This window comes from Octopus bimaculoides, chromosome 23, assembly GCF_001194135.2.
Source record: "Octopus bimaculoides isolate UCB-OBI-ISO-001 chromosome 23, ASM119413v2, whole genome shotgun sequence".
Classification (NCBI taxonomy): Eukaryota; Metazoa; Mollusca; class Cephalopoda; order Octopoda; family Octopodidae; genus Octopus; species Octopus bimaculoides.
In genome coordinates this window covers 21,422,674-21,436,206 of record NC_069003.1, presented here as the reverse complement: position 1 = coordinate 21,436,206, position 13,533 = coordinate 21,422,674, and the positions used below count along the sequence as shown (strand labels likewise).

At 37.1% G+C, this 13,533-nt stretch overlaps 1 protein-coding gene across 1 annotated transcript in view; it reads left to right on the top strand.

The window, feature by feature from the left end:
• The window catches only part of LOC106867812 (FERM, ARHGEF and pleckstrin domain-containing protein 1), a 303,490-nt gene that overhangs the window by 195,326 nt on the left and 94,631 nt on the right, over nt 1-13,533 (top strand). Inside the window, exons 4-5 of the mRNA XM_052976041.1 lie at nt 3,863-3,967; nt 12,665-12,783. Of these exons, the coding sequence (XP_052832001.1) occupies nt 3,863-3,967; nt 12,665-12,783 (224 nt within the window). The remainder of the gene's footprint in view (nt 1-3,862; nt 3,968-12,664; nt 12,784-13,533) is intronic.

Genomic DNA, 13,533 nt, shown 5'->3' with positions numbered 1-13,533 from the left:
CTCAAATAGCAAGCCCAGCAAGTAGTAGACACATGTAATTTAAAATGTTTATATTTATAAACGAAAACCTCCTATGGTAAATTTTATGGTGGAGGCACATGGTTAAATGGTTAGGGTGTTAACTCATGATCGTAAGATTGTGGTTTCAATTCCTGGACCGGATAATGCATTGTGTTTTTGTTGATTTTATGTTGCTCCAGTCCACTCAGTCTGCAAAAATGAGTAATCCTATAACAGGCCAGCATCCCCATCCAGGGAAGAATATATACGTAAGAGAAATTGGGAAACTAGTCCTGTGTTCCTTACAGAGTAATGTGGACTAACTATGATAATTTTATATATGAACCTTATGTTAGCTACATTTGAAACACTGACTTAATAGACCACTTAGTAATATTTCATTAAATTATTTTGTTAAGTCCAATCAAATTCTTAATTATTTTGGAAGATAATGAAAACACATAAGCAGTGAAATTTGTTGGAAATTTAGTAACAAAATTTAGTAACAAAAGCAGATAAACAAAATTAATTTTTAAAGGAAATTAATTATTAATTTTTAAAATATATGTAGGTGTTTGTCTTTATGTTTGTGCTTGTCTCCCACCATCCCTTGATAACCAGTGTTTGTTTGTTTACATCCCCATTACATAGCAGTTTGGCAAAAGAGAGACCAACAAAATAAGGACAGTTTTCATGATCATCTCTGTTAAGTAGCTGGTTGCCAGGATGGAGTTATGGACTGGTGCATTGTCCTGGTGCAGGTGCCACCAACCCAAGTAGAAGAGCTCTGGTTATTGTGATGAAATCTTTGCCTTCTAAACCTCCACAAAGTATTCTTTGTTGACTGTCTGTCCAGAGGAAACCCAGTGGATATAGATGATGCCCTTGCTGTGGAAAAAGGGAATCATTATGAGTTTCCCCATGGCTGTGCTTTGCCTGGCCTCTTGTGCTCAGCTTATACAAGTTAATCCATAAGCAATCTGGAGCATTTCATAAGTCTCTGTTGGGTTTTTACCCAGTTAAACAGAAAAATTTATTACATAACAATCTTCCAAATTGTCTTCACATCCTGACTGCATTCTCCAAACTAGTCAACTGTGAGAAGCAGTGCTTAGTAGGATGTGTTCAAAGTGTGTTACAGGACTTTGAATACACTACTTCAATCTGGAATAACAACGGTAGGCAAGTCAGCTTATTAGATGTATAGTAATGATATATTAATTTTACAGTAATCCAAGACCAGTATATAACTGCCTCTCCTAAAAAGAAAGCCTTAAAACTTCTGGAATGATTGTCCTATATACATATATGTGTATATAGATATTAATAATTTTATACTTGGGTGTACACCTTGTACTACTAGTACTACTACTACTACTACTACCACCACAATGTATTGTAATAGAAATAAGTGAAATGGAGATTAAAAAATGAGGTACCTTTTGACAAGTCACCTGACAAGACACATCTGTACCTGTGATGCACCAGTGAGGCAAGGTGCACAATGGGTTGAAACAATTGTTGTGAATAATGTAAAGAGTCTCGTGAATTCCATTTTCTTTCTTTCATAGATATTAATACATATATACATACATATACACACATGTATGTATGTACGTGTGTGTGTATGTATGTATATATGTATATATATGTATGTATTGTGTGTGTGTACTTTTATCTATGATCCACTTAGCAATCCAATTATTCTCCTCTGATCACTGACCCATTCAACTCCGTCATCTCGTTTAAAAACAAGTGTGTTAATTTATTGATTCATTTATCATTTTATTTTGTTCACTGCCTCCTCCATTTCACCGCCTCCTCAATTTCACCACCTCCTCCACTTCCTCCTCATCCTCTTCGTCGTCATCGGTGTGTAGGCATTGTTAAGAGATTCACTTGTAATCACTTGGTTCTAGGTTCAATGTAACCATGTGGCAGCTTGAGCATGGGGATTTTCTTCTCTCACCTTGGTTCAGCCATTGCCTTGAGTGAAACTGGATTATGCAGAAGCTCACAGGCCATTTTCTCTATCTTCTTTCACTCATTAGACTGTGGTCATACTGGGGCACTGCTCTGATGATTATTTTAGTTGAATGAATTGACTCCAGGACTTAATTTTTTTTTAAAGCCTGGTACATAGTCTGTCAGTCTCTTTTTGCTGAACTGCTAAGTTTTGGGGATATAAACACACCAACACCAGTTGTCAAGCTGTGGTAGGTGACAAAGATACAGACACACACACACACACACACACACACACACACATATACAATGGGTTTCTTTCAGTTTCTAACAACCAAATCCACTTACAAGGCTTAGGTTGGTCTGAGGCTATAGTAGAAGACACTTGCCCAATGTACCACACAGTGGGACTGAACCTGGAACCAAGTGGTTGCGAAGCAGGCTTCCTACAGCACAGCCATGCCTGCGCCTATATAGCTGAACATTAAGACAACTATTAATACAAACACACATCATCACCATCATCGTTTGACATCGGTTTTTCTATGCTGGTATTGGTTGGATGTTTTACAAAATTTGGCTATCTGGTCACCTGTGCTTAGTTCCAGTGCCAGCTTTGGCCTGTTTCTTCAGCTAGATGCCTTTCCTAATGCCAAACCGTTCCATTATAAGTAGGATCAACAAAAATACTACTTGTTCCAACAAAAGATAAATATTGTTTAATATATACAGGGTTTAAGTATTAGTCACTATAAGTTTCATGCTCTAATAGTACAATTATTGGACAAGCCACTATAGTGTACCATGAGTACTACATGGTTGCTCTCTGGGAAAAAGCTAGCAAGAATGAGAGGAAAGTGAATGAAAAAAAGAAATGGGGGGAAAAAAAAACACATGAAAGGAAGAGAGATGAGAGAGTTGTGTCCCTTTGGTCCATTAGGATGGGAATTAACGATGGTTAATGTGGTTAATTCAACAGGGAAATATTAAAGTTTGTGAGATTAATCCATGAAGTGTGGTTTTTCCAGTTCGATAATTGAAACTTATCAAGATACTTGCATTCAGTGAAAATTTTTGGGTCTTAGCTCAGTAAAGATTTTAAATTTAAAAAGGCTATGGGTTCTTTCAGTTATACAAAGCCTGAACCTCCTTGATCGATTAACATATGGCTCGGATCATTCTGTTGTCCTCTACTTAATGGTGTTTGCAGTATTTTTGACCTTCAAATTCCAGATATAACTAGCTTAGTAGATTTCTTCTTGTCTACATGTTGGAAGGAAGACTGCTGATTGCCATGTCTTCTCAAAGTCACTTTCACATTGACCAATATATTTTTTCTTTTGAGTTTTGTTATTTGTTAGAACTGAGGCAACCTCAGATTTGTAATCCTCTGGGGTAACCATGCATGCATGGTCAAGTGGGCAAGTGAGTGGGTCTCTACAGTTTTGGGATTGAGTACTTTTCTCCACTTGTTTTCAAATTTAACCATCTCTCTCTCTCTATATATATATATATGTGTGTTTGCAGCTGATGATTCATTCCTCTCTCACATCTGTGTGCATATGTACACAGCTGTGTATGTGTTTTTGTGCATGTGTATATTAGAGAGTGGTGGAATTGGTGCAGCAAACTAAAATACCTTGTAGTATTTGTTCACCTTTCATTTACACCGGTTTCAACTTTTGTCCCTATGAGGTTGATAAAATAATTGCTAATGTTGATATAAACTGACCAGAAACATTTGATAAATGAAACACCAGACCATAGTCATAATCCAGAAATTGAAACTAAAAATGAAATTCAATTCTTATATTATTTGAGTTTTGTATTTTCACTCTCCACTAAGTCTCTCTCTTTCTCTTCATCTTATCATTCTCTTTTTTTCCTTTTATTTCAGTCAAAAGCTATGGGCAGTGTACTTTGGGAGTCTGTGATAAAGTACTTAGAACTTATGGAAGCTGACTACTTCGATTTAGAGTACTATGATGAAACTAATTTACAGGTAAATAAGACTTTTATACTCTTTATAATAACACTACTTTATATCCTCACTTTCTGCTTCTTATTTCTTTTCTATTTTATTTTTGTTACACACACACATAAGAAAGTGCATGGCTCTGGTTAGAGCATTGGGATCACAATCATGAGGTAGTGAGTTCAATTCCCAGACTGGACTGTGTGTTGTGTTCTTGAGCAAGACACTTCATTTCACATTGCTCCAGTTCACTCAGCTGTAGAAAACCAGTATATTTTTTCTTTTGAGTTTTGTTATTTGGTGGAGATGAAATGACCTCAGCTTCATAATCCACTGAAATAACCTTCCATGCCTGGTCAAATGGGAAAGTGACTGGGTCAGATCTAAAATTCATTGTCTGATAACTGGAGTATATCAGGTAAAGATTACAGACTGATGAAGTAATGGCTACTGTCTGATAGTCTTTTTCAAATTTGCAATAGTGGAAAGCTCCTCTGTTCCAATCCCAAACCATCTGCCTACTCATTTTTATCAGAATGAGATGATTCTGCATGGCAGTTTGGAAGCTGACACAGCTGAATCAGAATCAAGTTGTTCATTGCAACTGTGGAATCAGTGCTATTATATGGCAGTGGAATGTGAGCACTGATAAAGAAATTATCAAACGAGCTAGATGGCTGCTACTCAAGGATGTTACAAATGGCTCTAATTGGGAAATGGCAGTAACATATGACAAATGAATGCCTTTGTGAAGACCTGCTGAAAGTTAGTGAAAAGATCAGGTAAAGGCTGCTGAAACTATCTGGTCACTGAGTGCACCATTCCTGAACTGGAAATATCCAAATTAGTCTTGTGGAACCCACTACATGGTAAGGTAAGAAGAGGAAAATGTTATCACACTTATATTGACAACTTGATCACAGATATTAGCCTGAAATGTATCCAGGACATAGAAGCAGTGATGATGGACTGAGAAGTATGTTGGGTGGATTTTGTTGATCTGGGCCGGGTTGGAATCCAGCCATTAAAGAAAAATAAAATGGAGGCAAACACATGTACACACTGAATATATACATAAACAGATAAGGAAAGAGGCAGGGAGACATTACACATACAAATATAACTATTTGTAGAGAGGGGAGGAGGAGAAGGAAGAGGAATAGAACAAATGAGATATTAAAATTTTGTTTGTCAAAGGAATCGGCATTGAATTGGCAATACCAAATAGGCAGCATTCAAATAGCTGTGCCAACATATCTCATCCTCCAGTTTTATTTGACATAGAGATTGCCATCCACAAAAACATATCCAGTGAGATGGAATAGCCTTTTCATAGCATCTCTTTCTTTCTCTCTCTCTCTCTCTCTCTCTCTCTCTTTCTCTCTCTCTCTCTCTCTCTCTCTCCTTCATGGTAACATATCAGGCCTTTAGTTCATCAGGACTATGAAACATTTGTTAGAATTTCTGTAATATTTCCCACAATACCTTGTACTTTGATCTGATTTAAAGTAATCTGCAACATGTCTTACACATGGCACAGTCTTCATGTTGACCGATCTTGTGTCACGTGACACTACAGGCATAACTGTGTTTGAGAATAAGGCTTCACAGCTAAATGGTTTTTGGTTCTATAGGGTTGTGTATTACTTTTGGCAGGTATATCTTCCCTAATAACTCTGCTGAGCCAAACATTTGTTGTCCATTTTATTCCCATACTCTGTGGAAATATATTCTGCTTTGTTTCACTTAATTTTGAAAATAATGAAGAATTTCGTTAACTTATTATTAAGCTGTTGTTTGGACCATAAACCAACATGAAATTTTGATGTAAGGTTTTAATTTAGATCACTTTATCATTTTCATTTCCATATTTCTGTTGAAATGCACTACTTTTGTTTTAATTAATTTTGAAAATAATGAAGAGTTTAATGAAATAACTTTGTCATAATTAAGCTGGTGTTTGGAACATAACATGGAATTTTGAGGGAAGGTTTTAATTTAGACCAGTTTTACACTTTTGTCACCATACATCTGTTGAAATACACTGCTTTTGTGTTAATTAATTTTGAAAGTAACGAGGAATTTAATAAAATAACTTTGTCATTATTAAGCTGGTGTTTGGGACAGAAATGGTAAGTTTTGATTTAGATCACTTTAGCCTTTTAGCATTTAAACAGACCATATCCAGACCAAATACTCTACTTGTTTTATGTTCAAACTGGCCAGATCTAGCCTCTCATGCCCACCCTGCAATGTCATCCTAAAAATATACTATCACGTCTTTGAAATGTAGAAGCAGTGAGATACTCTTTTACTCTTTTACTTGTTTCAGTCATTTGACTGCGGTCATGCTGGAGCACCGCCTTTAGTCAAGCAAATCAACCCCAGAACTTATTGTTTGGAAGCCTAGTACTTATTCTATCGGTCACTTTTGCCGAACCGCTAAGTTACGGGGAAATAAGCACACCAGCATCGGTTGTCAAGCGATGTTGGGGGGACAAACACAGACACACAAACACACATATATACATACATATGCATATATACGATGGGCTTCTTTCAATTTCCGTCTACCAAATCCACTCACAAGGCTTTGGTCGACCCGAGGCTATAGTAGAAGACACTTGCCCAAGGTGCCACGCAGTGGGACTGAACCCAGAACCATGTGGTTGGTAAGCAAGCTACTTTACCACACTGCCACTCCTGCGCCTATGATTAATGTATGATTAATTCAAACCAATTTGAATAAATAAATATTATGGTTAGCAGAATAATCTGAAAGCTAAAGGGTTAAAACAGGATTATTTATATTATAGAACCAGGGTCAGTCTCAGACAGGTTTATGCCAAAATGGTTAAGCAAACTGAGTAGTGAAAGACAAACTGTCAGGAATCCTACCAGAGGGATTGTTCTTGTTAATGACTAAATGGTAGACTTATCCATTTACTCAGTTGAAAAATAAAACAAGGCAATGACTTGATAGACTTGTTGGAATGTTGTGCTGTAAATTTGAATTTAAAATATTTTCACTCAAAACATCCAATATTCTGCTCAGTGGTTGAGAAAAACAAACAAGGTGCTCTAGTATGGATTATTTATTTATTTGTTTGTTTTGTTTTGTCAGGAGGAAGGGGCCAGATTGGTGAGGTTGATGTCCACCTTCATCATCATCATCAACATTAATGATTAGTCTGTTTTCCTACTTACTCAGACTCTGGTCTTTGCTAAATTAACTCTAAGGCACTTTGGTTTCAGACCTTGCCTCCACACCTGATATTTTTTCTCTAGTTCTGGTAGTGATCCAGCTATAAGAATAAGGTCATCAGCATAGTAGTCTTGTTATGTCCTGGAGGATATGATGAACAAGAAGTGGGCTGAGAACCGAACCTTGAACTCCTATCTGTATGCTGAATTCAATGCTATACTCATTCCCAACAATACTGGTATTGGTGCCAAACTGCACCAGCCCATGCTTTTCCTTTGGAGAACATGGTGGCACAGGTAGGAGAGTCAGGAATACAGGCTTGGAACTTGGGGAGAAACTTTTCAAATGCAGACCTGTAAATCTCCTGAGACAAATTGATTCCCTGTGTAGACATACTGTCTGGGTAGAGTAGTCACTATTAGAATGACTTTGATCATAAATATGTGTGATGAAAGCTGATCTGGGGCTAAAACAGCTCCACCACCACCACCACCACCACCACCACCAACAACAACAACAACAACAACAACAACAACAGCAGCAGTAATATCATTCCTGGTTCTAAACAGAAACCTGCAAGTCTGGTACTTATTCTGTCAGTCCATTTTGCCAACTTGCTATGTTACAGAAGTGTAAATAAACCAACACCAGTTCTCAAGAAGTGATGGTGGTGGATAGTGACCAAAACACACACACACATGTGTGTGTGTGTGTGTGTGTGAGAGAGAGAGAGAGAGTGACATGTTCCCACAGTTTCCATCTACCAAATTCCTTCACAAAGGCATTAGTCAAACCAAAACTATAGCAGAAGACACTTATCCAAAGTCTCACAAAGTGGGACTGAACATGAAACCATGTCGTTTCAAAGTGATCGTCTTAACAACATAGCTATGTCTGTACCTATATATTTAGTCATGTAACTCACTTATTTGCCCTGTGAAAATAATAACAATTATCTGCTCCAATCATGTCTTAACTATTTGTCTTGTATTAGTAATTATCTTCTTAAACGAAAGACATGGTTATTTACATCATAAACCAGTTAATGAACTCCTTGTTCATCCTCTTCTTCACTCCCTCCATGACATCTTTTATTTCTTCTGTCTCCCCTCCCTTGACACATTCCCCCTCTCTCTAACCCATCCATATTGTCTCCAAACCTTCTTCCCATCCGTGGAATTATTCTCCTGTTAATTTGTCTTGTTTCTCACTTAATTATTTCCTTTACAACATCATTCTTTGCCTTCCAGTCATGTTGTTAGCTTCTTGCCTCATTGTGCCACACTGAACAAAGGTCTACATTGTCACTTGACCTGCTAGCATTAGCAGTCCAATTTCCATCAGATTGCAGGTACAAGCATAGCTTTGTGGTTAACAAGCTTACTTCTCAACCACTTCGTTCTAGGTTCAATCCCAATGTGTGGCTTCTTGGGAAAATGTATTTTACTAATATTCCAACCCAACCAGTCTTGTAAATGAATTTGGCAAATGGAAATTGAAAGAAGCCTGTGTATGTATATGTGTGTGTGTATGTGTGTGTATAGGTGTATGTGTGTGTATATATATATATATATATGTATATATATATATATATGTATATGAATATGTATTATTTGATTAAAGGGGATCTATGTAGGGTTGAGGCATATTAAAGTGAAACCATGCTGCAATTACATGACAATGTAATTTTCTAGACAATGACATAAATTAGACAGTTCAGTAATCCATTATCATAGCACAAAATGCATTGCTGACGTGAAGTTAGCTATTGTTAGGTTATCCTCAACCCCAATCGTATCCAACAATGAATGGAACCTTTAAGTGTTGTGTAAAAACATAAAAATGGATGAATGGGTTATCTACTATTGCTGCAATTATTTCATTAAAAGTTTTTATTGTGTCATAAACACAGAGCAATCATGCATGCAATATGAAATTGTATTTGCAGTGGCATTCACTTTGGGTGGGTTGACCTATCTCCGGCCAAGTTCACCACATCCTTCATGAATGCCGACCATATCTGATGGTCCACTGCAATCAAGCCTGTAATGGAGATCCACTCCTGGTTCCACTGCCAAAGACCATAGATGTGGTGGCTCATCTGCCTTTACTGTTACCAGTCATGTCTTCAGTTGTCCTTCAGCTCGTTTGTGCCAGTCTAGTGGGTGTGTTGAGTTGACCACTTTGTGAATGAACTCTCCTGGAGACTGATGGAAAGTATGGCTAAGCTGCCGTAGACGTCTTGTAAGTAGAACTTGCAGAGTATTGATGCAGTAGTGTTGTCATATTTTGGGGTTTGAAAGATCTGGGTATAGACAAAAATCACCGTTTTCTGATGTCTGTTCTGGGGTTCAACATAGCTATGTGTTATCCATTAACTGGATCATGAAACCTGTGCTGGCAGAGTTTCCTGGTATTAGGGTGGGATTGAATTTTGTCTCCATCAACTTTTACTATGCTGACAATATAGTGGTCCTAGGAGACAACTATGCTGACCTCCAAACTGCTACCAACAAAATCAACTCCTGGGTTCTCAAAATCGATATTAAGATAAAATGCATCCAAAACCAAAGTTCTCATGGCAGGGATCCTATTCTTGGAAAAGGTGTCAATGGTTCTCAACAGCGAGGTCCTTAAAGAAGTTAACCATTTCAAATACCTCAGATCAACATACACATCAATAGTACTCGTCTCACATTCTGATGCCTTCAGAGCTGCCTTTGGCTATGACCGAAGATCAGAATTTGCATGAAAGTGTATGTTTTCTAAGTGTTCATCCAGACCATCCTTCTATCTTGCATGTAACATGCATTACAACCATAGAATTACAAATATGTTATACAACTCTCAACCCAATAATCTTACCAAATATACAAGGGAGCAGTGACATGTTGATTAGTTAATAGATCATCAAGCCTTGTTGATGATCTGTCAGAATGGTTGTCTACAACATGGCTAGGGTGTTCCCCGCCACCCAATCCTGTATCAATTCTCATATCTATTTAATGATGTGACTCATTATTTAACCTTGTGACCAGTCTACTTTTATAATTCTGGGTTGCCTAAAACAATTAGTTTCCCAGCTCAGCTTGGTCTTTATTTAACTCCACTCGTTGAAATACTTCTTTTGGTCTCACTCTCTGTGGTATATTTTCATTTGGGCCTTCCCCTCTGGCATTTCATTTAGGTTGTGTCCCATAACATGTTTTGTTCTGAATCTTTCACTGCTACAAGTTTCATTTTGGTGTTTGTCCCAGGACACACTTCCTTTGGCTTTGCCCTGTGATATATTTGTCTTTGTTCTGTATAATGCTCCATTAATCCCCACTCTGTGACCTATTTTCTTTACATTTTTGTGCTATTCAATGCCTGACATTTGCCTACAGTTTTCCAAGGGCACTTGTCCTATTTGTTTGGAGGTGATGGTTGTGGACCAGAGACTGGAATTTACTGCCTACCAAGGCTATTGGCAGAAAATTTGGAGTGTTGGGAATAATTGATGAGAGCAGCTGAGACATGATGAATGGTGGGTTGTTGTGTGTATAGCTAATCACCTGGTTTGGTTTTGGAGGGACTACAAGCTTTATGGATATGTTTGCCTCTCAAGGTTGGTATGTATCCATAAAGCAGACATCTGTTGCCACTGGCAACTGACCGAGAACTTCCTAACTGTGTTAGCTGGTACTGACAAGGACGGATATGAGCAATAGGACGGATATGAGCTATTGTTATGTACATAACAATAGCAAGTAGCACCAATTCCAGCTCCATGAGCAACCCGAGAATGTGTCTCATTATCAGTCCTGGAACCCAAGAAACAGGAACACTATACTCGGCAGTAAGGGATATAGTGGATGTCAGAAGGTAGCAAAAAAATTATCAGGAAAAGCAGAGGAGGAAGGAGAGCCAATGAGGAAGGAAAGGCAAGCACAACCGAAAAATGTATAAAATGCAACAAGATGATGAAGACAGGAAATTGCCAGTCATTTTGGAAGATGAATTAGTACTCCGAAAACAAATTATTGCATATGTGGTGCAAAGGATGTATTAATTACAGAAAATGAGATAAAACTAGAATATAGAACAGAAGTTGTGCCAGTGACAGAATTTTGGTAAAAAGTAAATAACAAATTTTACTGCGAGCTAAAGCAGGAGTAAATGGAAGATGTGGGCCATGATTTTTGTGTCATTCCCGCCCAAACGGTGTTAATGAGTACTTTTGAGGCTATCAAATCCAGATAGGAACAGTGAGTGGCTGGTAGGGATGTGGTGGTGGGGTTTTGATCTAATCTGTTCTAACCATTGAGTGATCATTTTGTGTGGTGATGAGGGTAATTCTAAATGTTTTATATATCTTGCACTCAATTATTGCATTTTTTTTTCTATATTCTTTAAGCTATTTCAGTTAATCATGTGTTTTTTTTTTTTCTCTTTGTTAATCTTGTCCCTATATTGTACGGATTTCACCCTTTCCCTCATTTTTTGTAAATCTGTTTTTTTAACATTTCAGTATTTTGAATGCAGGGATGAAATTAAATACGATTGACCTAAGTGGCCAAGGAAATGAAACACTTGTTGTTGTTGCTGTTATTTAGGTGGCAAGCTAGCAAAATTGTTAGCATGCTGGGCAAAATGCCGAGTGGCATTTTGTCCATCTTTATGTTCTGAGTTCAAATCCCACCAAGGTCAACTTTGCTTTTCATCCTTTCAGGGTGAATAAATTAAGTATCACTCAAGTACTGGGGTTGATGTAATTGATTATCCTCCTCCCCCCAAATTTCAGACCTTCTGCCTATAGTAGAAAAGATTATTATTATTATTATTATTATTATTATTATTATTATTATTATTATTATTTAGGTGGCATGATGGCAGAATTGGTAGCACACTTGATGAAATGCTTAGCTGTATTTCACCTGTCACTATGTTCTGAGTTCAAATTCCACCAAGGTTGACTTTCATGGTCCATAAAATAAGTACCAGTTGAAAACTGGGGTCAATGTAATTGACCAGCACCTCCCCTTCTCCCAAATTTCCAGCCCATAGAGAAAAGGATTGTTGTTGTTGTTATTCATATACACACAACAAATTAGACTGATGGAAAAGAAAAATTCCTAACATGGTCCTACAAGGACCCTTAGATGCCAAGAACCCTCCTAAGTAACCTAGCTGTCCCTGATGACACAATTTTCTGGAGCTGTACTAAACTGGGTCTTATGCCTATTTCCTCTATCTAAATCTTTAGGGACATTTTCCACTACACCTATAACTACTGGAATACGTTTTACCCATACTTTCCATAGTCTCTGTAATTCAATGGGGAGGTCCTGATACTTTTCTATTTTTCTATATCTATGTTGTTATTATTATTTAATGTTTACACGAATATGAAAACCCTTTGCATTGTCTTGTGTTGTCTTTTATGTATAAATTATATTAACCCTTGTGGCCAATAAAAGAATAAATTATTATTATAATTATTATTATTATTATTATTATTATTATTATTATTATTACAGTGTTGGCTGGATCGAGAGAAACCCATTTTAAAACAAATTCCAAACACAGATGTTGAGTTTCGATTTGCTGTTAAATTCTATACCCCTGACCCTGGTTTGCTGGAAGAGGAATATACAAGGTAAGGATTACTTTATGAACCTTAGAAAGGGCTGAGGCTCTTGTCCTTTGCTAGTGTACATTGTTTCCACTCTTAACATCTTGTAACAATTCTGAAGTGAATGAAAGCAGAAAGCATTAGAATTTTATCTCTTACATTAGAGAGTGACTCACTTCCTGCAAAATGAATGTAAACAAGGTTAGAGTGATTGTTGTAGTATCATATGTATCAAGACTGGCTCGGTGATGTAGTCCTCCTCCTCTTCATGATTATCATCATTTAACATTCTTATGTGGGTCAGATGAGTTTATTGAGGCAGATTTTCTACAGCCGGATGTCCTTCTTGTTGCCAGCTTTCATCTGTTTTCAAGCATGGTGTTATGGTGTTACATCTCCATTGCTTAACATGTTTTCACAAAGTATTGGCAATGAATGACACTGCTTTTATGATAACAACACTAATCTATTGGATCATCCCATAAATGATGCAGTTTTTTTTATACTTCTTTTATTTTTCAAAATTAAGATAAATTTCTTTTTTTAATCTAAATTATACTCTCCTTCATTTTCTACAATGCTCTTCCATCTATCTTGTAGACTTGTAAGGCCCCTCTTCCAAAATTCCCTTGTCCGTGATGTAAAATACTCCTCCAGTATTGTTCTGACCTCAACTACAGAATTCATATTTTTTTCATACCACATGATTTTGAAAACAACGGAATAAATGATAATCAAATGGAGAAATGTCTGGCGAATATGGTGTGTGGAGCA